Source organism: Carica papaya, chromosome 4 (assembly GCF_054855325.1).
Source record: "Carica papaya isolate Zhongbai chromosome 4, ASM5485532v1, whole genome shotgun sequence".
In the NCBI taxonomy this organism is placed as follows: domain Eukaryota; kingdom Viridiplantae; phylum Streptophyta; class Magnoliopsida; order Brassicales; family Caricaceae; genus Carica; species Carica papaya.
In genome coordinates, this window is record NC_142312.1 from 7,820,331 (window position 1) to 7,845,673 (window position 25,343).

General features: G+C 35.0%; 1 protein-coding gene across 4 annotated transcripts in view; it reads left to right on the plus strand.

Moving 5' to 3' along the window:
- Positions 1 to 17,385, plus strand: part of VRN2 (VEFS-Box of polycomb protein) — a 53,675-nt gene extending 36,290 nt beyond the window's left edge. For all 4 annotated transcript variants that reach the window (XM_088217691.1, XM_088217694.1, XM_088217693.1 and 1 more), the window contains 4 exons: positions 11,601 to 11,684; positions 14,158 to 14,237; positions 14,392 to 14,481; positions 17,030 to 17,385. In XM_088217691.1, the coding sequence (XP_088073817.1) occupies positions 11,601 to 11,684; positions 14,158 to 14,237; positions 14,392 to 14,481; positions 17,030 to 17,159 (384 nt within the window). In that variant the 3' untranslated portion in view covers positions 17,160 to 17,385. The remainder of the gene's footprint in view (positions 1 to 11,600; positions 11,685 to 14,157; positions 14,238 to 14,391; positions 14,482 to 17,029) is intronic.
- The last annotated feature ends 7,958 nt before the right edge of the window (positions 17,386 to 25,343 follow it).

Sequence of the window (25,343 nt, forward strand, 5' to 3'; positions counted from 1 at the left end):
CTCCCCCTTAAGTCAGTGAACAGATATTGTTCATTTCCACATTGGCAATGATTGTCTGAAATGTTGAATTGCTCAAGCTTTTGGTGAGCATGTCTATAAGTTGGGAGTTAGTAGACATGTAGGATGTGCAAATCAAACCAGTATCTAGCTTCTATGTAATGAAATGTTTGTCAACTTTAATATATGTTATCTTACCATGTTGTATTAAATTATAGATAATGTTGATTGTCGACTTGTCACAATAGACTCTCGTATGGTCGTCCCATTTAATCTTTTAAGTCTTCCAAGATAATTTTTTAATCATAATAACTCATAAACTCCTTGTGTCATTGCTTAAAATTCTGATTCTGCATTAAATCTTACTACCACAATCTTTTTTTACGTCTCCATCTGGTTAAATTTGCTCTAACGAATGTGTAATAACCTGTAATAGATATTCTATCCATTACTGACCCAACATAGTCGACATTAATATAAGCTTTTAAGAATAATCCAATATTCTTTTTGAACATGATACTTTTTCTTGTTGTTCCTTTAAGATATTGTAGCGCTCATAATGTTCTGTAAATGCATTTCTTTGGGATTGGTGCATAAAGTGACTTATCACACTTACCATATCCGCAATTTATATTATTGTATGTTACAAATAGGTAAGTCTCCCTACTAGCGTTGGGTATATCTCCTTGTAATTGTTGTGTCCTTTTTTGTTAATTCAGATTAATGGTTGGGATCAATTGTTATGCCGGCAAGTTTTCATTCTAGCTAGTCTATATCTTTTAGAAGGTCACTAATGCACTTTGCTGTAAGATAAAAATTCTTTGTTTTGAGTAGGCTACTTTAACTCTAGTGAAGTATTTGAGTTTCTCTAGTTCTTTAATTCTAAGTTCTTTGCCAAGTAATGTTTTGAGTACTAATCTCTTTTTTATCGTTATCTGTCACGATAATGTCGTCGACATACACAAGCAAGGTTATAACTCCCTTTGAATCTGAGTGCTTAATGAACAGGGTTTGATCTCCTTGATTTTGCTTGTATTCCATTACTAACATCATTTTTTGAACCTTCCAGACCATACTTTCATTTAGTATTTGAGTGCATATAGAGCCTTTTATAATCTTCAAACTTTGCTGGTTCCTATATTTTCTCTAAATCCTGGTAAGATATCTATTTATATTTCCTCCTATATGTCTCCATATTCTTCATATCAAACTGTTGCAGTTGCAGTTCATAGTTGGCAACTGAAAATTATAGTAATTAGATTGTGTTCATCTTGGTTGCAAGTGCAAATGTCTATTGATAATTTATTCCATAAATCCGGATATATCATTTGGTCACTAGCCCGACTTTGTATCTTTTTATTGTATCACCAATTTTATACTTCATAGTAACACCCATTTGTATTCACAATTTGTTTTTCCTTAGGTAGGTCCATCACCTTCCATTTTTGGTTATTCTCTAATATCTACACTTCAATACTCATAGCATTTTTCCATTTCACACAATATAATACCTCCGGTTATGTCTTAGATAATATGTTAGAGATAGACACTGTATGTAAACTCATGAAAAATTTCTTGTGAGATAGTTAACATTTGTCAAACAACACAATTTTAAATTTTGGATAAGTGGGTGCTTAGTACATTTTGTAGTTTATTTCTAAACTACAATACGGATATCAATATCCATGGGAAAAGAATTCTTGAAATTTGCTTCATTTCCAGAACTTAACTTTTATGCTTGGACCTACTTCAGTACATGGTCCAAATTCCTACTTGTTGAGTACACTTGAGAGAATCTTGGGTCATATACAATCACCGATCTTGAGTCATTTTCTGAGTTTTGACGTAATGGACGGGAGTTATTTTTTGGGTTGTTAGGTGATTGAGGAAGGTCATTTGCTGGTGGTATAAAGGATGAGGTAAGGTAAAAAAAGAACAAATCGTTATTTTTTGATACAGGCTCTTCTTGAAGATAAGGTGGGATAAAGGAGGACTCAGTTTTAACAAATATAACATCCACATTTACATAAAATTTTTTAGTAGGTGAATATTGATATTTGTAATCCTTTTGAGTTGAGAATATTTACAAACACATACCTGAAAGCTCTTGGGTCAAGTTTTCCTCGTTGATGTGGATGTAATGAACAAATACGATACACTCAAATATCATGGAGACAAGATAATTGGTGACACAGACCTCTAGATAAAATGTAGAAAGGACTTCCATGAGACTTTTTAAATCTAACATCTTGGATGGTGATCGGTTGACAAGATAGGTTGTAATAAGAATGATTTCTTCAAAATACTGTTTAGGCTTTTGGAACAAGAAGGCCCGGTAGTAGTGACTGTTTTTCTTTCTGCCACTCTATTTTGTTGTGGAGCATTGATATAAGATGATTTGTGGACAATCACTTCCTGGTAAAACAGGATGAGAGTGTCTGGTTGAAAAAGTATTTAGTATTGTTAGTCATAAATCGCTTTTTGTGAATCCTAAGTTGGGTCTTTACCATGTCATGATGATGCAGAAGTACATGATTCTTATCAGATTTGAACTTGAGTAAAAAAGGCTAGGTAACTCTTGTACACTCATTTATAAAAAAACAAATTATCGAACCCTATAAATATTTGAGATGTAAAATGAACCCCAAGAATTACTACGAATTAATAAAAAAGATACTTGATTCTTTTATTACTAATAGAAAATGTTACATGCCTATATTTAACTAGTTCATGTATGCCATTGTATAAATTTTCATTATTAGAACATTTATATACAGAGTGAAACATAACCTTGAAGATAGAAAGGGAAAGGTGTACATGTCTTTTCTGGTGGAGCCAGATCTTTAGTGGTAGTAGACAAAAAGGAGAGAGGTAACCAAGTGCCTCAAGGATGTATAATCCATTCCTTATCTTCATGTCCAATCATCTTTCCTTGGTACTGATCCTAAAAGGCACAATCAAAAGGAAAAAAGATTGCTTTTGCAATTTAAATCATGAAAATTTAGTACTAAAGTGCATAGTTTCAGGACAGTGTACATTCAAGAGTAGATTTGGGAATAATCCGGATATTACAAACTCATGCTCCATTGATAATTCCCTTGGTTCTGAGATTTTCTAGAGACTCAAGTTGAGTTCTTTATCTGTTCTTTCACTGGTTCATTTGTCAAATGGGGCTGTCCCTAGATATTTTGTGAGACATTTTTGTATCTACATTCTTTGCTGGAAGTGGGAGGCTTTTCATGGAATTTTCCAGTATTTTATTTTTTGTGCTTTGGTTTCTTGCAGAAAGTGTATTATAATTTGTCTCGATTTTCTCCACCTGCTTTCTTTGTACCAGACTGACCTTACTCCTTAGCCTGCTTGCATGATTTTGAAGCATTGGTTAGCATAGCAGAGCCCTCATTGGAGTGGAGTTCAAAGTGCTGCCACCACATTCTCTTTTCCAGCTCTGTACTCAACAACAAATCAAAGCCCAAGAGCTTACTCAACAACAAATCAATCCAATGTTGATATGGAGAGTTAAGAATGGACCGCTCTAATTAAAAACTTGAGACTATAATGATGGCTTTTAATGTTGAATTTTTGTCCCCATAAATAACATATACAGTGCCTGACAGCTTGAGCAGCCCTATTAACTCTTTCTCATAAGCAGGAAGGCCTAGGTGACATAGAGCCAAAGAACCGTGGGAAAACGTTATAAGGCAGTCCTACTGTTGTAATATTTCCAACACCAAGGTCAGAAGCATCACACTTAACAACAAAAACTTGGTAAAATCTGGAAGTTAACACTGGTGTAGTCATCATAAGATTCTTGAGAGTTTCAAAGGCTAGCCAACTTTCATCAGACCAAAAGGAGGCATGCTTTTTCGACATACTTGTAATAGGAGCTGCAATAACACCATAATCTTTAACAAACTTGTGGTAGTACACTGTTAAACCCAAGAATCCTCTCAAAGCCTTGACAGAAGTGGGAAGAGGCCATCTTTTCATAGTTTCAATTTCTCTTCGTCAACTGTCATACTTTGTTGAGAAATGATGTGACCAAGGTAAGCCGTTGAAACTTGAGCAAAAGTACATTTAGATTTCTTGGGAAATAGCACATGTTTTCAAAGAATGTTAAAAACAATATGAAGGTGTTGAAGATGCTCAATCCATGATCAGCTATGAGGATATTATCGAAGAAAATTAACACAAACTTCCTTAAATAATGCTGGAAGATGTGATTCATTAATGATTGAAATGTAGAAGGCGCATTGGTGAGACCAAAATGGATTACCAAAAATTTGCGATAGTTGTGATGAGTCCGGAAAGCTGTTTTCGCAATGTCATTAGATTTTCTACAGATTTGATAGTGACCTAAGCGAAGATTCTACTTGGCCACGCATCTCTTTCAACATCTCCTCAATAACAAGAATTGGAAATTTATCCTTGAATCTTTTGGCATTGAGGGCTCTACAGTCCACATAAAATTTTCAAGTAGAATCTGCCTTGTGAACTAACACTGGAAAAAAAAAAATGGAGATTGGCCAGGCTGGATAATTCCCTTCTAATGCATAGTGGAAGATTGTTTCCCAATATCATTTTTCTGGAAGTGAGGATAATGAAAAGATCTTACTACCATGGTAGGAGTATCTGGTGCAATATGATACGACGGTCAAACTGTCTCTCTGGTGGCAACCCCTTAGGCTCTTGGAAGAGGCTATCAAACTTAACCAACATTTGACTCAGAGAAACTGATTGACCCACATCTTTAACAAAAGCTGTAAGAATTTTAAGAGGCATGGGAGAAGAAAATCCTGGCATCCGAGCCAAAGTCACTTTAGAGCCCTGGAACACAAAACTCATCTGCATAGCCTTGAAACATCAAATAATAGGGTCTAGTGTTTGTAACAAATTGATTCCCAATATCATATTAAATCCAGAAAATGTAATAAAAATAAAATCCACAAAAAAAGTTGTCTGTTGCATTTTCACGGATATTGCTTGGCAAAAAACCGCTTGTAGGAATTTTCTCACCATTAGAAACCACAACTCGGAAGATATTATAATGGACAACATGTCACGGAGTGAGTCTTTTCAAGGTACCCGTGCGGTACTTACTCAATCTTGATGGTTTAGACTAAGCAAGTAAGGCTTTAGAGTGTGAGAAGAGTTAGCCAAGAGCAAGGGAAAACAGCGAGCTTGAGGAAATAAGAGAACTTTTATTGAGAGCTTTAGATTCCTACAAAATATGCTTGTGTTGTTGTGTATGTACAAAATAAGGGAGGGGAGAGGCCTATTTATAGTAGGAGGCCTTCAAAATAGACGAATAGGATTTACATGATCCAACAGTATAACATTAATTTACAAGATATTTCTAGAATTATGTACAAAGCCTACAAGAGCTTAGAAGTTTCCGGAACTTCCTTGAGTATTTCGCTTCCGCGGGCTTCTAGAGACTCCCAGACTTGTCTCACCCTTTCCAGAATCGTCCCCCAGCTTTTGGAGGTTTTTAACACGTTCTAGTACGTTTCTGCGCTTTCTGGCACATCCCGCAAGCTTCTAGAGATTTCCTGTGTGTTCCAAAGAATTCCCACAGGATCGGGACTGTGTGTTCCTGAGAATTCCCACGGGATCGGGATTTTCTCCCCTGTCATGGGATTTTTTCCGCAGTTAAGTAGTAGATTTGCGTGTGCGTTTGGCACTTGTCTAAGGCTTGGCTGCATGTCATGCACTCGGGATGTAATATTCTCCCCCATTGGATCGTGCAAACGTCCTCGGCGCGCTCTCCTCCTTGTATCGTTGGATAGCGTCAGTGAACTACCACAATAAATCTTCTCGTTCCCATGGGACCTCGTTATCCGGCAAATTTTTCCATTTCACCAAGTATTTTATGTACTTAGGCACGCGATGCTTCTGTACCTCTCTGTCCGCAAGGATGCATTCAACTTTCCTGTCGAACTCAGTGCTGACGGCAGTAGAGGCATGCTTAGATACGCATCTACTTGGATCCTCCCTGTCTTCATGATAGGGTTTCAAGAGGCTAACGTGGAAGACAAGATATTTCTTGAGCCGTGATGGGAGTTGGATTTGGTATGCGGCCCTGCCAACCTTCTTGATGATGGGGAAGGGGCCCTCATATTTCTGCACCAATCCCTTGTGCACTTTCTATAGGGATTTAAATTGGTAGAGTTGAAACTTCACCATCACCGTTTCACCTACAGAATACTCCATTGGACGCCTCTTGGCGTCAGCCCTTTTCTTCATTCGTCGAGTGGCTTTGTCAAGACAAAATCTCATAATATCAAAATTCTCATGCCACTCGCGTGCAAGTTTGTGAGGTATTGGGCTGCTACCCCCATATGTTGAAGCTATGGCGCTAGGCGTGAGGGGTTGTTGTCCCGTAACAATTTCAAAGGGACTTTTGCCATTGGATTCACTCCTCTGGAGATTATAAGAGAATTGAGCCAAATTGAGGGGCTCCGTCCAGTCTTGTTGGTGGGCACTGACATAGTGCCTTAAATAAAGTTCGAGCACGACGTTCACCCACTCGGTCTGCCCATTGCTTTGCGGGTGGAAACTGGTTGAGAATTTCAGCTCGGTCCCCAACAGCTTAAACAATTCTCGTCAGAATTTGCCAGTGAAGCGAGAATCTCTATCACTGACCATGCTTCGAAAAATCTCTTATAATTTTACAACATGCTTGAGAAACAGGCGGGCGACTTCATCCGCTTGGCAGTCTGCCGAAACTGGAATGAAGATGGCATATTTGTTGAACCTGTCAACGACCACCATGATGCATCTGCATCCTTCAGATTTTGGTAGGCCTACAATAAACTCCATTGAGATACTTTACCAGGGCCTCTCGGGCACGGGCAGTGGTTCTAGTAAGCCAGCAGGGGGCTATTGTTCGGCCTTGTCTTGTTTGCAGTCAAGGCATGTCTGTACGTAGGTCTCTATGTCATCCTGTATGCAGGGCCAGTAATAAAGATACTATATAAGTGCTAATGTGCGTGTCATACCTGGGTGGCCAGCCCATTTAGTGTCGTGGCTCTCCTTAATAATTTCCTTCCGCAGATTCTCGAATTTTGGTACAAAAACTCGATTACCAGTAGTTAGGAGGAAGCCATCTTCTACCTAAAACCGCCAAGTCTTTCCTTCGTGCGTGAGCTTCATCAAATTTTTAGCCAAAGAGTCTTGTTGCATCTCGTCCTTGATACGTTTAAATAGATCACTTTGTGGTGCAGTTACGGAAATTGTGGCAAGTTTCGCCCGTCTACTCAATACATCCGCCACAACATTTGTCTTGCCTGGCTTGTTTTGTTGAGTATAATCAAATTCAGCCAGAAAGTCTTGCTACCAGGCTTGTTTAGGACTCAATTTCTTTTGTATTTGGAAGTAGATAGTAGCTACATTGTCGGTCAGGATAGCGAATTTACTGCAAAAGAGGTATTGCCTCCAGGTCCGAAGACAATGGATGATGGCCGTCATTTCTTTCTTTTGGACCATATACCACCGTTTGGTGTTGTTGAGCTTGGGACTTTCATATGCAATGGGGTGTCCGTCTTGCATCAATACTCCCCAAATTGCAAAGTCAGAGGCATTTGTATGTACTTCGAAGGGTCTAGAATAATCCGTAAGGGTCATGACGGACTCATGAGAGATTGCCTTCTTTAGTTCTTCAAAGGCAGTTTGGCATTATGATGTCCATTTCTATGGACGATCCTTCTTAAGAAGATCAGTAAGAGGTGAGGCTATGGCGGAATAACCTTCAATGAACCGTCAGTAATAATTCACCAGCCTCAAGAATGATCTCAAGTCGGGTACTTTAGTGGGAGGCTCCTAATCTAGGATAGCCTTTATCTTTCCCGGGTCCATCATCAGCTTGCCGTCGATCTTGTGGCCAAGAAATTCCACCTCATGCTGGGCAAATGAGCATTTTTCTGATTTGTCTCACCCTTTCCAGAATCGTCCCCCAGCTTCTGGAGATTTCTAGCACGTTCTGGCACGTTTGCACGTTCTCTGGCACGTTCCGCAACCCTCAAGACCTTTCTTGCATGTCCCAGAGAATTCCCGCGGGATCGGGATTTTTCCCGTCGTGGGATTTTTCCCGTGGCTAAGTGGCAGATTTGCGCATGCGCTAGGCGGCTTTTGTGCGAGCACGTTCGGCGCTTGTCTGAGGCTTGGCTGTGCGTTATGCGTGCGGAGCATAACAAACAGGCTTATTCAAGGCTTTTGCCAAGTTCTCATCCAAGAAACTACAAGTTCTTCCATCAGTTAAAATAATGATGGAAGTATGATCAATAAAACCTTTTACCTTCATCATCCTCGCCAACCAACATGCTATGTAAGGAAATTTCAGCTTCGCCCACTCTGTCAATTGCACTACCAGGTTCATTTTCTGTTATTTTATTGTCGGTCACATCCAGTCCGTCAACTTCCAACCAAAAGAGTCGCTTACAGTGGTGCCCGAGATGAACTTTTTCATCACAATTAAGACACAAATTTTGGATCCACCAACATTCACGTTCCTGGATGGATACCATGCGCACTGCTGGAACAACCCCTCTATTTACGGGACTAGCAGTAGCCAACTGCTGGTCAGTCGTAGGAGAACAGCCAGAACTGGATTGAGTGACCATTGGGGCAGCTTTACACATCCATTCTGATTCAACCACATTACGCACTGTCCTCCGCTCATATCACCTTGGCAAATTCATGGTAGTGCTCACATCCTGGGTATTGCAATTCTACCTGCAAGGCTATGTACTCCTTTAAGCCACTAATAAAAATTTTAACATTTATTTTCAGGGTAAATGCACTTGCTTGTGCAGAAAGCAACTCCAATCGACGTTGGTAATCTGCCGCTGGGCCCAAATGTTTCAATTCACACAACTCTTCCAATTTGTTGCTTCTAATCGACTATTCAAATTGGAGATGACAAATATGTTTAAACTTTTTCCAAGTCAAATGTAGCCAATCCTACAATTTTAAGAACCAAAATTATTTCTTCCCATTCCAAGTGAAAAGAGGCTATGACACTTTTCTTCATTAGCTGTGTGCTGGTGCTGGAAGAAGTGTTCACATCATCTGGTCCACGGAAGAGGATTGCTGGACTCATTGAATCATGGAATATCCAATTTCATATACCTTGGCACAAAACTGAAATCTGCAACAGGAGGGAAACTAGCAACTGAGACCCCACTCAGCACATGCAGGGGAGTCTGGCCAGACCCACGGTATGCAACCAGGGAAGGTTGGCACCCGAGAAAGGCCTTGGGGAGTGCGCATGTCTGGCGTCCAGGGAAGCATGCGTGTTTGGCCTTCCAGACCCGCTGGTCCTGGTTGTGCTCAGAGGTGTGGCTGCATCCAGTTTTTCTTCCCCTTCACTAGCTGGTTCATCTAGTATCTCCATCTCTAAAATGCTGAAAGGGCTTTGTCTGACTATAGCCTTCTTCAACATCTTTCTGGATTGTTCTGGCCAACAATTCTTCCGACTATCCAACCAAAAATTCAAACTTTAATTTCTCGTGCTTTTTATTCTCTTCATTCGTTTGCAGGAATGTTTCAAACATAAATTGTAGATCACCCATGACAATTGGCTCTAATATCAATTTGTTACAGTCTCCTACTTACGGATTGCGTTATAGGATGATTGACAGTGAAATCGGTTGGTAGATTAACATTTTTCTTTGATTTTCTACCTCTACCTATCTTAGAAATTAAAGAAATAATTAAGGCTCGTGAAATAGAGAGGCCCTATGATCTCTAGAGTAGAAAAGTATTTTTCATTCCAAAATGAATCCAGACATTATATTTTGTTTTCCCCACAGCAGAGGATATATACAAAAAGGATAATTAATTCTAATTTTTTTAATTTCTAGAATTACCTATACCACCTTTGTCTTATGAGAAACTTATTTCCCTCCCTAATGCATACTTAACATTTAACTAAATACACTTACATAAAAGTCACATAATAACACTTTAACTAGCACATATGGGTAAGCAATTACACAAGATTATTCTTTTCTATTCCTTCTTTGATAAAAGTTTAGGGTGAGGAATTATTTTGCCCCTGACAAATGCCTTCCTGCATGGGGAATTGGAAGAAGAAATTTATTTGAAAATGCCCCCAAGATTACTAAAAGAGTAAAAATGAACAGAGTGTACAAATTGAAAAAGGCATTGTCTGGGTCATCCATGTGGTATAGGCAGAGTCAGGGAGACAACATCCTGTTCATTAAGCATTCAAAGTCAACTGGAGTCACTATCCTCCTCGTATATGTAAGTGACATTATTGTTATTGTGAATGGCGAATATGAAAAAATCGCTCTCAAGTTAATATATTTGTCACATAGAATGACAGACATTGCACATACAGTGAATGTAGTGAATCAGTTCATGCACAAGTGAAGTGCATTTGCAAGCTGCCTATATGATACTCCGTTATTTGAAGGGTACTCCAAGAAAGATAATCATTTTCAAGAGAAATAATAGGCTACTCCTTGTAGCATATATGGATGCTGACTATGAAGATTCATTAGTCAACAAAAAGTCTACATGAGGATCTTGTACCTTTGTTGGAGGAAATTTAGTGACTTAGAGAAGTAATAAACAAAACGTCGTATCTCAATCCATTATTGAATCAGAGTTTTGGGTTATGGTTGAAGGGGTGTGTTAGCTCCTATGGTTGAAAGTAATTTTTGAAGACTTGATTTAGTGAAATGGACCTATGAGACTCTATTGCAATAATATATCAGCAATTAGTATTATCCACGACTATGTAAAATAATATGACAAAATATATTGAAGTTGATCGACACTTATCAAAGAGAAGCTAGATAGAGATTAATATGCACACCGTACATGGCTACTACTTTACAACTTGGAAATGTACTGACCAAGGGGTTGAGTAATCCTATGTTCCAGACTATTATTGGCAAGTTGAGGATAGATAATATCTACCAACTTGAGGGAAAGTGTCGGGTTTCCTTGTATAATTGTTGGGGACTTTAGTATATAAAGTTTTTGATGCTCGATAAAATTCACAACTCATTCTTCCACAATTTTATTGTTGAATAGTTGTGTCCTATATAAATGCAATTTTAAGTATGCAAAGGAAACTCTAAAACTTAATTAAGTAGGTATATTTTACTACTAACCTTCACATATTAACTTACATATAGACTCTTTTTAACACATGCAACAAGACATATTAGAATATATGATAAAGTCGGGGCCTTTTTATCAATTTAAGCTTTTGGAGCAACTAATTAATCCACTTATTATTCGACGGTAAATTTTTTTTTAATGGGAGTTTTCAGTACCATCATTGTTAGTTGCAAAAGATATAATTGTGAGTTCTTTTTCAACTTCTAATCTAAGAGTCTTCAATCACCATCTTTACATCATCATATATATGATAACCTCTACTTCTATATCATCAAGCGTCCAACATGCAGAACAAATATCGAATACATATCCAATATCCAACCACCAATGTTGTGTCTTGTACAACAAAGGTCTGGTGCTAACATGAAAGTGTCTAAGCAACAATATACACATATATGCATACATACACGAGCTGATGCAAATTTTCTTTCATATTTTTGCATTTGAAGCCAATGGCGTTGGAGCAAGTAATATCAGATCGGGACAGTGAAGATGAAGTTGATGATGACATTGCAGATCTTGAAGATCGCAGGGTATGTTTGATAATTCTGCCAATTTAAATTGCTGTTCAGACAATAAAGCTTGCTATTTTTTGAGCCTCTGATATTCAAAAGAACTTGATCAGAAGTTCATATAATTGGTAGATGCGTAAGATTTTTATTCTCAAAAATTTCTCAGTGGCTTCTTTGTATACTGTCCTAAAGATAAAAACTTGAAGTGGTCAGATGTATATATGACTCTATATGTAGGATGACAAAGCTTATGCAACTGGTTTTTCTAAAAAATTGGAGCTAAGTTGATAATTTGGAATAATTATAGCCATAGAAATTTTTGGTTAATCATTTTTGTAGAAAGGGAATTATATTAGGAAAAGAAAAAGGAGATACGACCTAAAGGAAGCTAAGCTATCCTCCATAAAAAAAAAGGAGAGAAAAGAACAGACGAGAACAAAGAAAACCAGAGAATCAATACAAAATAGTAACTCAGTCCCTCTCAAAGTAGAAATAAAAATTCCCATAACGGATCCGTGTGCTTTAGCCCCAGGAGAAACTAAGCTTAAGAACCAGTCCTGCATATTGATAATAGAATAGAAATTATCATTTCAATTCTAGCATTTCTCTCCAACTGAGGACCCAAAGACCTACAGAGATAGTCCCTCCCTAAAGTGTGGAATGCTCTTTACTCCTCCCAAAATCACGGAGAGGTAAAAGTGGAAATCTCCAAGTTTAGGGGCAAAGCCCAATCCAATTTGAAGTGAGAAAAAATGAAATATTTGAAGATGTTTGAGTGGTTAACTAGCCTGTTGATAGGGCTGTATCTCTGCAATAGGATTTTGGAATAATTATTATCAACATTGTCACAACAATAATGCAGGGACAAAATTCTGCAAAAAAATTTATTTAAGAAGAAATTGTTAATTAAATATTTGAAGTCACAACTGATGGTAGCAAGATATGAACTGTATGATTTATCGGTGGATTTGTTTGAGTCCGCAAAGTGAAAAAAATAATTATTTAGTTTGTCTAACTGCAGCGAGTTCGTGAAGTTGAACATGATTCAATCTATAAGACAAAGTGGCAACTACGCTCGTACAATCAGGAATAGTGAAGCGTAGCGGTCATATCAACCTCCTAGTAATTAAGATTCATAAGTAAAGACATGTTCCAAGAAAATGAATCATCATATTGCTCTGCACAAGAAGAAAAGGTGAGATGAGGAATCATAAAGGCAAAGTATTTTTTCAAGCACTCCTGTTTGTCCTTAAAACAATAACTTCAGAATCTCATCCATTTTTATGCTACCCAAAAGTCATTAGGCATAAGAGGCTGATTCAAAAACAAAAATTACCAATATCAAGATCACCATTAGACTTCAGTAACCAACAACTTTTGGAGGAATCACCCACTCCATACTAAAGAAAGTTCCTCATAACTCTCTCATTTCTCTTTGCAACACCTCTAATTATGTTAAGGAGAGAAAGATAGTAGAGCACAATTCTAGACGAGCAAGACTAAATGAGAGTACGGGATCACCCATGGAAAAAGAGCATCCTTCCAGCAATCCAAGCAAGGAGTCTTTAATCAGAATTGTCCTGGGAAGAGAGAGCTCTGGAATTACCTTCAAGAAACACCAAGATAAAGGAAAAGGCCACCTTGAGACATTACAGACAACTAAGTCAACTAGATCTTTCAAGTTCTACACAGCAACATCAAGACCTACTGTATCTCTTTGCTTTCAAGTTAATTTTCAGACCTGACTTTCTCAAAGCATGTAAAATGGTAAGGGCATTATAAAACTTCATATGATCATATAGGAGGAAGAGAATAGTATCACCCACAAACTAGAGATCAGAAACTTCCACCACAAACTAGAGATCAGAAACTTCCACCACCTGATAATGATATAACCTAATATATCAGAATTCCCACGCTTAACTTCAGAGTCAGGGCCATTACCTTAAAAGTAGTTATCCATGAAAAATGGTGCAGAATAGTAACATTCCTAAGTACCACTACTAGGATTTTGTGTTTAGAAGACAGAGATTGGGTAATCTCCTTAGTTCCTTTATGAGTACATATTTCATTGATCTGGCAATTGCTGCTAAATGATCAAAGCAGTATTATGTGGGACTATTATCATGATGAGTGAGTCAACTTGTTTCAAATGATTGTATTTGGTCTTGAGATCTACTTGAGTCAATTACTTATGTTGTTATAATCTGTCATCAAGATTCAAAATGGTAATCAGCTCCATACTTACACTTCATATTGGCATTCTTCTGCTTCAACTTTCTGTTCATTGTTACAAGATGGTTTCTTTTGGCGTTTAATTTTGCTTGGTTAGTTTCATAGAAAGGATCAAACTTTTGAGTTTTACTTTACTTTATGTATGAAAAGATCTGATAATTTTCTTTTCAGCTCAACAAATACAAATTTCAGCCAGAATGAACCTTTTTCACATTTTTTTTTTGATCTTGGACAGTAACATTGAACTAGTATGTTGCAGATGCTTGATGATTTTGTGGATGTTAGCAAAGACGAAAAACAGCTTATGCATCTCTGGAATTCATTTGTAAGAAAGCAAAGGTAGTGGACCTCTCGTTAAAGCCTCTTATACCTTTCTTTCACCTTATTTTCCATTTGATTTTGCATATCAAGTTAATGCTTCCGCAAGTGAAGTGTCTCACAAAGTTTTGGTTCTTTATTCGGTCATTATGAGAAGGCATTAATTTCAATGCAGGGTTCTGGCAGATGGACATGTTCCATGGGCATGCGAGGCATTTTCGAAACTTCATGGAAAGGAGTTGGTTCTATCTCCTGCTCTCTTTTGGTAGTGTCCCGGAAATCTTTTTGCTTTCACTTTTGCCACTGTTTACATATCATCTGTTTCTTCCTTGGTCCACGTGAAACTCAAATTGACACCCACAGTTCTGAGGCCAACAACATGATGATTTAGTTGAACATATTATAGCTGCAACTAACTAACTTGCATCTGATGTATTACGTAGAAATCTTTTCTCAAACAAGCGAGTAGGAAAATGTGTCACCCATAATCTAGACCTTGTTACTTATGCCTACATAGATCACATTATTAGTTATTCACTTGAGTAGAATCAGATGTTCATGCTATAGCATGACAAATGTTTTGGCCATCAGATTAATTATCTTCTTGAATTCATGAAATTAAATAACTCACGAACCTGTATTTAACTGTTACCTTTCTTTGAATGCACTAGTGTTATCAGCTACACTTTCTTCTCCATTACCATATGTTTTCTTTTTTTCTTTTTTCTTTGAGCAGCTCATGATACAATGTTCAATTATAAATTACCAGTCCTATAAACTTATTTTCTTTTATTTTTGTTGAGGAATGTATTATGTGTAATAATATAAGAAAATTAAGTTAAAGGACATGGTGGTAAAATACGTCCTATGTAGTTAAATGATAGTTTCCTTTCTTATTAAGGAAAACTTGTGTATGTAGAGTTTTGATAGTTAATAAAATATACAATCAATTACCTTTGACATGGTATAAGAATTAGAGGAAAATACATTTCCTTCTTTATAAACCCTAATCGGCCTTCACTGCTGAAATATTAAAAGAAATAAATAAATAAAGGGATCTGCCAGCAACCACAACCTCAGCTGCTGGCCACGACAGACCTGCCACCAACGATCAAGACCAGCCTTCATCGTCAGCTTAAGATCACCCAACTGCACCTACAGCTATGCACACAAAACCTTCAACTACGCCAACAACAATCCCAGCCACTACTCTCTACACCTGCACACCCACCCAGTTGTGTGCCTGCCCACTTGCCGCAGGCCTGCAGTCACGCACCCAACAGCAGCGTTGCCTCTATTTTTCTCCATCAATCAGCAGCTTTAACCTGCCATTGTTGTCACCTTATTGTTTCTATAGGCCTTAGTTGCCCCAAAATTTTAGGCCATGTCGGAGGTTTCATCTCAAGTCACACACCCTAAGATAGCAAATACACAACAACACAACGGAAAATTCCAACCAATTCAAGTTAGCTTATTGCATGAATGGAAAAAAGTATTTGAATGTCATAATTAATCAGAATGATCCTCAAGGGAAAAGGGAGACTCAGGCACATTCTGGTCATCGAATCTCAACCGGGAGACCCTCGATTTAATGCATGGAATAAAGTAGACTCCATAAAAATGGAAATAAACAACACCTGTATGTTTCTTCCCATTACTAAAGAGGTATGGGAAGCAGTTCAAGAAACCTATTTCAGGGTGAAGGATGCTGCTCAGATATATAATCTCAAGATCAAGACATGGTCCATAATACAGGCAAACATGTAAGTGACTGAGTATTCTAACCAATTGAAAAATTGGTAGCAGGAATTCGACCAATACTGCTACCTTACTATGGAGTGCAGTAAAGACATAGCCCGCCTGAAATAATTTGTAGAAAAGGATCATGCCTACCAATTCTTGGACCAGATCTGGATGTGATCAAGTCAACGTCCAAATTTTGGTAAAGAAGATCTATCATCTCTAAATGAGGTAATCTCTATTGTAGTTGCAGAGGAAAGCAGGAGAAGGGTCATACTAGAACCCCGCTCCAATATAGCTCAGCCCTGAACTCCAAGAGTTCCAAGCAACACCAACGAGCAAAAGAGCTAAGTCCTACTGAAACCTCAGCTTCTAGCAGAGAAAATAAGGACAATCTGTAGTATATTTTTCTTTTTGCAAAAAGTCTAGACACACTTTGGAAAAATGTTGGAAGCTTTACGAGAAACCCATTACATCAAGCTGGGAATAGAAATACAAGAACACTTCACAAAAATCTTACAAGCAAGCTCATGTTATCAGTCAACAGGAGGAGAAATCCATTTTATATTAGCGAATTCAAAGCTGAAACTGAACAGTTAAGAAGCAGATTGGAGGATCTTGAAAAACCTACAGGTATAGGCTTGTTGGCACACTCAGATATGCTTTTTTCTTATATGGTTCTAAGTATCTCAAATACACCTTTTGAACAGTTATGGATTACAGACTCAATTGCCACTAACTATGTAACTAACTCTTCAAAGTACTCTCACACATGTTTCTTGTCCAATTAGTAGAAAAATTATTGCTAATGAGTTTCTAAACACTATTACAGGAAAGAGAATGGTGGGAAAATGCACCTTATGGAATTAAATGATAGTTTCATTTTTTATTTTAAAAAACTTGTATATATAGGATCATGATACTCAATAAAATGCACACTCGATTATTCTTGACAATTCTCAACTACAGTTGGTGGTATTCTGACTTTTCTTCTGGAAGTTTAAAGCTTTACATTTTGTTGCTCTCATGATATAGATATATGTACTTAAAATCTCAAGCACTGATGGACTCAGGTGTTGGAGACTGTTTATGATCAAACTTTGGAATCATGGGCTTCTCGATGCTGGCACAATTGACAACTGTAATACAATTCTTGAAAGGGTCAGATGCGAAGGAAGAGAAGCTGCCAAAGGTTATAGGTGACAATATATACTTGGTTTCCAAGAGCAAGCATTGATAAATTGTGCATGTATTTGATTGATTATATCGTATTTTCTATTTCATTTTTTTAAGCATATTCTTGTTGCCCGGATCGAATGGAGCTAACATTTTTCTTATTATTGTAATCTCAAAGAAAAGATCATTCTCGTGGTGTAGTCTCATTCAATTAAGGCATTCCTCTATCTAAATTCTAAATTCTTTCAGAAAATATTTTCTGATCAGTGTTATTGGCCTTCGGCTTTCTTTACGTACACTTTCATGGGTGGGAGTGTTTCTTTGGAACTGGTTGACCTGGACCAACACAAATGAGTAAACTACTGTAATACCAAGGTTGGAAATCCTTATAATGCATTATACATAACTGGAAAGACACCAATGTGGGAGGCTTATAACATGTAAATATAGGTAGAATGTTTAGATTATTTTGAAATAGTTTAGATGGGGAAGAATAATATAGGAAATTTTTATTATTATTGCTTGGTAGTTCCTGTTTTAACTTTTTTGTTGCGTGGTTGGTACAAGTACCTCCAGAATTTATAATGCTACGATTGCCATTCACATTATGTTTTAAATAAATGAAGTTAAGAAAACTGCAGGATTTATTTGTTAAATGTCTGTTTCCAGGAAGCTGATAAAAATATAAATTTATAAATAAGTTCTAAATTACTAGTTAGAAATTCATTTATTTAAAATTTAAGATTAAAAAATTTTGTAATTTGATATAAGGTAAATTATTGTTTGAACTTCTATACTCTTTTTTTTTTATCAGAATCCAATATTTTTTAGCTTTTTATGACAGTTCAATACCGTGTAATTTTATATTTTTTAATTTTAAATTAGAACTTTTAGCATAATCTTATAATTTTTTAGATTTTTAAAAAAATTTGATTTGTTTAATCTTGAATTTTTTAAGTATGTATTAATTCTTAGATGTTCAAATACATGCAGATGTTTCTCGAAAATTAGCAATTTTTTCACAAAATGATAAAAAAATAAGCCACATATTGATGAAAGAATTATAAGATTCAAATTGCAATAAAGCCAAACTGTAAAGAATAAAATTGTCTTATTGGCATATCAATGGTGCTTTTAAAAGCTCATTATTTGAATTTAAAGAGTTACTGAATCAATAATTCTTGCGTGTAAAATACTGCTCACTCTTTGTATGTGCAGTAAAATGTAAAGGGAAGAGAGAATTTTGATATAATTGACGACTTCATCTTCTTGTCCCAATTGGAATTCTTAAATGTGGTGCTTTCATAGGTTAAGAGACTTGAAAAGAGCTTGTAGTCATTTTTTAAAAAGAGGAACATGAAACGAGGAGCAGAAAGGGCTTAGAGAAAGAGAAAAAGAATTGAAGTTGGAAATGGCTGAAATATGGAGGAAAAAGTCTCAAGAATAGCTGAAGTATCTGGTTATGGAGGAAAGAGGGGACAAGATGTAGTCAAGAGTGTTTGCTGCTTAAAATGAAAGAGGGATTGGGGAAAGCTAAGAGGGTGAGAGATGGAGAATACAAAAAGAAAATCGTAAGACTCACTTACATGGTATATATTCCGGGTTACGTACGTATCCAAAAGTCGGAATTATTTTTCAAAGATGAAACTTAATACCAACGTGGGCATGAGACAGATAAGGGGGTGCTCGGTTGTAACTTTTGGTTACAGTTTATGCAGTGTTGAAGTACTTTATAACCAAATGAAAAAATCTTAAAGTTTTTTTCAACAAAGTTAAAGTTACAATCTGTTTTTGCCTAAAAATATGTAAGAGAAATTATTTTGCTTTTCTCAAAAACAACTAAATCATCCATCATAACCAACTGCCATGAAGAGAGAAATTAAGAAGAAAATCCCTGAATCACATAAAAGGAACTGCCAATTGTTCATCCAGTTTAAAATGTAGGAAACAATCCCAGCAATAAAATCCTTTAAGAAACCAAAACATAAGAACATGCAAACAAGGAATGTTCAATAGTCTGCAAAAACTAATTAATAAAAAGAGTCCAGAGCACTAATGGAATCTCCATGCTTCTTCATATCTAATCATTCTCTTCTGGAGGAGGCTCAAGATTCAAGTCAAAGAGGACAGGTCTTGCAAGATTCTGAGTGACTTCAACTTCCTCCATTTTTTCACCTACCAAATGAAAATTTTAAGAAGATAGCCTTAGGAAAGATGAAGTTGACTGAGAAAACAATCTTAATGGAAAGAGTTTTTTGAGGGGAAAAAAAAAACCTCCAGTATTTTCAGCAATAGGTTCTGCCTCCTGATTCCGCAAGGTTTTCTGCAGTCTCACGGTCCCAGGAAACATCAGGATGTTCATGTCCAGCAGTTTTTTATTAAGCTCATCATCAACATTTGAGAACTGATATTTCACGGTCCACATTTCAACCATATCAAGAACTGATGGAATTATTAGCTTTTTAACTTTCACGTAGCAAAGAATCTGTCCACCGGTGAAAGTTGAGAGAATTTCTTTATTTAAATTTATTTAAATAATAAACTTTTCCAGAGTAATAAAATATTCAATTATGATATAAAATCATCATGTTCAATAAATTTTTATGTAAAATAACCTATCAATTTACAAATGGAGTTTTATGAACTTACATTTTCAATAGCATTTTGAAGCTTCTTTGCCATCCCTTGCATCCTATAAATTTCACGAGTTGCCATGAATGGCATTTCTGCTATATTTCTCTCATGAACCCTACAAATCCATTAATAAGGAAAGTGAAATAAGCTACATAAATTATTTCCAATAAATATGTAAAAGTAACACTGAGACAAGTGCAAATTATGTAAGTTTAATATTCAAACAAGTGATGTAGAAACCTGATGGATGCAGCACAAATTATCTCTTCATCTTTCTCCAGAATTACTGTATAAAATCCACCAAAATTCAGCCTGGGCAAATTGGAACTGAGAAAAATATAAAGTACGAAAGAATCAAATTACTGGATCATAGAGATCAAAGTCTAATAATAAGAATGATATATATTGAAAAGCTAGCAAACTTAATAGAAGAACGTACTATGTTTCACACTTCTAACAACTGGAGACTCAACAATTAATTGGATCATATAGAAGAGAAAATATGGAGGATGAAAATAGATGATGTAAAAGAGTTTGTACCTACGATGATAAACAACACTCTGAACTATATTAGTTCTAGTATGGCGATCGATGTAGGTCATGAAGCATTCATCCATCACTCTAGAAGCTACTGCCAGTTTAGAGTTGCATTCAACTCTTTGGTATCCATGGGGATCATCAAGCTTTGTTTCCATCCAGCGAAGTAGAGACAAAGAAAAGCCATCACCTAGCTCATCTTTTTTTCCAACTAGAACTTGCAAGTCCGTAAAAATCTTCATAGCATTCAAAAAACTCAGATTATCCAGTCAATCATTCAAAAAGATGTTCACAACATCCAGGTTGTGAGTTGAATTATCAAGTAAATCATTCAGAAAATTTAAAAGGGTAGCCAGGGGTCTCAATGTAATCAATCTGCTAAACCTATCAAGTTTGTCATAGTTACTGCTTTTAATTGAGTCCTTTGCTGCAACCTCATCAATTGAGTGCATTTCTCTTTTCAAAAGGTTGGAAAGCACAGACTATTAGTCCACTTTGCGGAGAATGAGGCCATTTTTCCGAATTAAGCTACCCTTCCAGCTTTTTGAGTCTAAAAAAAGTTATGCATACATGAAGTGGATAGTAAATTAGTATAAATGTATGGAAGAAAGAATTGAGTTTTACCCTTTTGCAGGCATTGCCACAAAATTGAAATCCTAGATGCTTGCGATTGAAGTCTGACATTTCACAGCAACATGCCAAATGAACTAAATATATAACAAGCAAAGATTAGATTATAATGGTTCTAATTTTCTTCTTCTTCATTCAACAATAGATTCAATTCTAAACGTAAGAAACCTGAAGGAGAAAAGATACATACATTTCTTCTGACACTGAATACATATTTCTAAACCACCATCACTACCACCACAAGATTTGCACACACAGTAAGGACAATTCCAATCTCCTTGAGGAAGCTTCTGTGCTAAAAAATTCTTAATTATATATAGCAACATTCTAAAAATAAAATTAACCAAGCAAGGAAAGAGAAAATAGAAGTAAGAAAACTTCTCACCTCCATTTTTAGGCAACTGGGATGAACTGTTGAAGGACACTTGCCACAGCAGAGTAAAGATCCTCCATCAGCACATATGAAACAGACATCATCATGTGTGTCTGAGGCATGCGGTTGAGGCCCAACATAGTTGAATTCGCGAGGAATCAACTCTTTGTCTTTATTCCAGGCTTGGCTCTGTAAATACTGGAGGGAAAAACCTGTTCCTGATAAGTAAACGTTACCATAAGGCATCCTGCTCTCACCTCCTGCATGAACTTCAAACTTCCACACTGGAACAACCTCACTGCAGCAACTACAAATTATACCTTGCCTCTTTATCTTACCCTCAATGCCTTCCTGATCAGGAATTCCACTCTTGCACCTGACCACATCATTCTCTTCAACAACTTTCATATCTATCATCCATGATAGAATTGTTCTTTTCCTTGTAAGCTCAATGTTCATGTTGTTGTTTGATAGGCCTGCACCATCTCTGCATGACTCTAGAGAACACTTTTGCCTTCTAGGCCTATGGTGACACATTCCATCTACCCTTCTTGCTACAGGCTGATCAGAATTCTCTGCTTCCATATCAGCTATTTCGACTCCATTTCTTGGCTGTGATCTTCTTCTTCTTCTAGGTCTGCTGCTATCATAGTCAGGATCAAAATCACTGCTGTAATCAATTTCCTCCACGTCATCATCAGAGAATGGCCATTGATTGTTATTTGGAGCTCTGACGTTGACCCTGTTCCTCAAACCATAGTTCAAGTTGCACATTGTTTTCATACTTGAAGAAGCTTTTTAGAACTGGTTTTGGTAAATAGGATCTTGCCTGAAACTGAGAGTTGCAGAGACAAAAATGTAAATCACCTCCATGGCATTAACTATCTTTCATTGTTGAATGAAGAAAAAGGAACCAATCAAGGGATCAATTCTTATCAAAACCATTCTGATTAATTTCTTTACATTCTCATTTTCATAATGATTTTGTATTCTTGGTCATAATTGAGATTTTGTTGTATAGTTTTCCTTGAGCAAATCTGGTATACAATTACTTGAATCTTAAAAAAGGCAAGAATATACCTACCAATTTAAGTTTTATACATTGAAGTGTACTTAAACTATAAAATTATAGATATCCTTTACAAAGTTATCTAAAAAGTTAAATTTATTATTTTTTAAGAGTTGTATATTTTGAAGAAGTATGTGTAAATATTTTTAATAAATTTTATAAATAAAATTTAATTATTTTAAAAATAAAGCTTAAATATTAATAAAATAAGAGCTAAACAAAATATTACAAAACAAGCCTTAATTTCAAATAAAGATTAAAAAAGAATAATTTAAAAAAAATAATCAACTAATCTTTACATAATTGAAAGAAATTTTTTGAAATTTTTTATTAAAATAAATAATTATACACATAACAAGGTAAGTAATTTTTTAAATAATAATAATAAATTATGTCTCTTTTCAGAAGTTTTTTATAGAGGAGCACAAAATGTCTGAATGACGGCACTTGTGCCGTTAAATAAAATATATATTTTTAACAATTTGAAGATCTTATCTATTTATACAAAATTTCGGATATAAAAATAAAAGTAATTATTAATGAAATTTAAAAATAATAATACCATATGGGAATATACATACACTCACATACAGAAGTATTATAAATCCACAAACAGACAAAAGTTTCCTATGTTAAATATTCCATGCTTGTAAAGAGAGAGAAAATACAAAATCTTAATAAGTTACTTCAAATTTGATAAAATAAAATATACAAAAGCTATAACCATTAGATTCACATATCCACAACCACAAAGATTTAAAGTCAAATTGAAAAACTTTTTTTCCATTGATCGGAATAGAAAATTTTTCATGATCGAAGAAAAGAAATTACCTTCAATTATTTAGAAAAGCATTTTTAGTCGAAGTTTTGAGTTTACATGTGCTGTTATTCTGACATCATCAGTCAATCGTTAAAAATTATAAATAAGTTCTTATTTTATATTTATAATCTAATAATTATTGAAAAAATCAAAACTAAAAATTCTTATGGTAGATTTATAAATGAAAATATATGTTGGTAATTAATATACAAATATTGTATATAGAAGAGAATCAAACCTAGAAGAATCCGTCAGAATTATATTATGGTATATGTAAAAAATCAGTGAACGCAAAACACTACTTCACAGATTATATCGAATCGGTTTATAACGAAAGAAGTGGTGTTTGGTAAACTTGAAACAGAAGATTTTATAGAGATCAAACCCTAAAAATAAAGAAATTTTTCGTACCCAAAGAAAAAGAGGAGATGAAAGAGCGAATATTTCAGTAAAATAAGAATGATAACCAGTTCAGTTTATAAAGTAGTGGTAAATATAATAAAATATTATTTAATTTTGTTTACTGACGGTTAAGTAGAAATTAGATAAAAAGTACATCAAATAGAACTGAACGTATATTCTATCTAAAAATGAATAACTGAGTTAATGTAAATTTATTTTACAGATGTAAGATGACATAAAAATAATAATCTTGAATTAGAAAGAAATAAATAACAATATGACCCACTTATATAAAATTCTACCTTGTCTTGGCCTAAAAAAAAAATTTAATGAGAAATATTGTAACAAACTCCTAAGAATATAGTTGAAACTACATATTTTTTTTACTTAAAACCATATGCTTGTGCAATTAAACTAATGGAATATGCTAAAAATTTTAAAAGACATTTTTCACTATTTTTCAAAAATATTATTCTAATTTTTTAATTCTAAAATCAACTATTTGCCAATAAATAAAAGTGTAGTACATATATGTATGTAATTCTAAACATTATTTCAGTTAATAATTGAATATATTTTTAATATTTGACACTCTGAATTTTATTTTGTAGGGAATATTTTGATATATTAATTTGGAAATATGACTTAGGGGAGTGCACTGTTAAAATTAATTGTTAACAGTAAATAAAATTAATTTCAACCAAAACTGAACAATACCTCATACTAATTAATAAAAGAATTACCAAATAATATATATATATAATAAGGATTATCTTCTGAAAATTGAGATTATGTTGTTCAAAAAATACAATTATTTGTATATATTCGCATAAATACTATCTTGATATGTAGTATAGTGTCAATTTAAATTTAAGTTTCTGTATAGAGGAAAAAAAATCTAAAATGCATTATAATTCCCCAAGTGTGAACAAAATCAAAATAAAAAGGGAAATTTAATAAATAGATTTTTTGTTTTACTCTTTCAGGCTAGTAAGATTTTTTCTTTAAAAAATAATTCAATTTTATCTAATACTTGCCAAATAGGGGTTATTTTTTTTTCTTTAATTCTAATTTTTATTTTTTACAGTAATAAATACACGTAGATAACTACAGATAAAATCAAATCCAACTAGGATAAATATCATGACTACCAAAATTGAAAGCTGGTAGGTGCAAACTGTGGACCCCATTGACTATTGCTTTGATTTGTTGACCATTTTTTGTGGATTGAGAAGAATGTGTTCATCTAAATTGAATCCAAATACAATGTTTAAATTCTATTTAAATAGAAGATTTGGTTGAATTAGAACAAATTTATTGTTTATGAATTTAAATATATAATTTATAATAAGTTACCTAAAAAATGGATAGATAACACTATAGCTATTTAAGATACTAATTTTATTTTCTGTTAAGTAATGAGATTATTTTTTAATAAATAAAAATACAAATATTATTATAAGTCAAAAAATTATTACATACATATATATATATATATATATTTTTTTATTGTTTAGGGGCTAGTATAATAGAGAACTCTAAGAAAAAAATGGAAGGAGGAGAAAAGAGAAGAGATGAAGGAGCTTAGTCTCCAAGAACAAAGATAAATCTCCTAAAACCAACTCCAAACTCATTATCATGATATATAGATGTTGTAGCTAAAGAGTAAATAAAAAATAAAGAACAAAAGAATTCTTGGTGGGCTCTAGGTTTTCGTCTATTTATTATTTTTTGGTTAACTTTTCA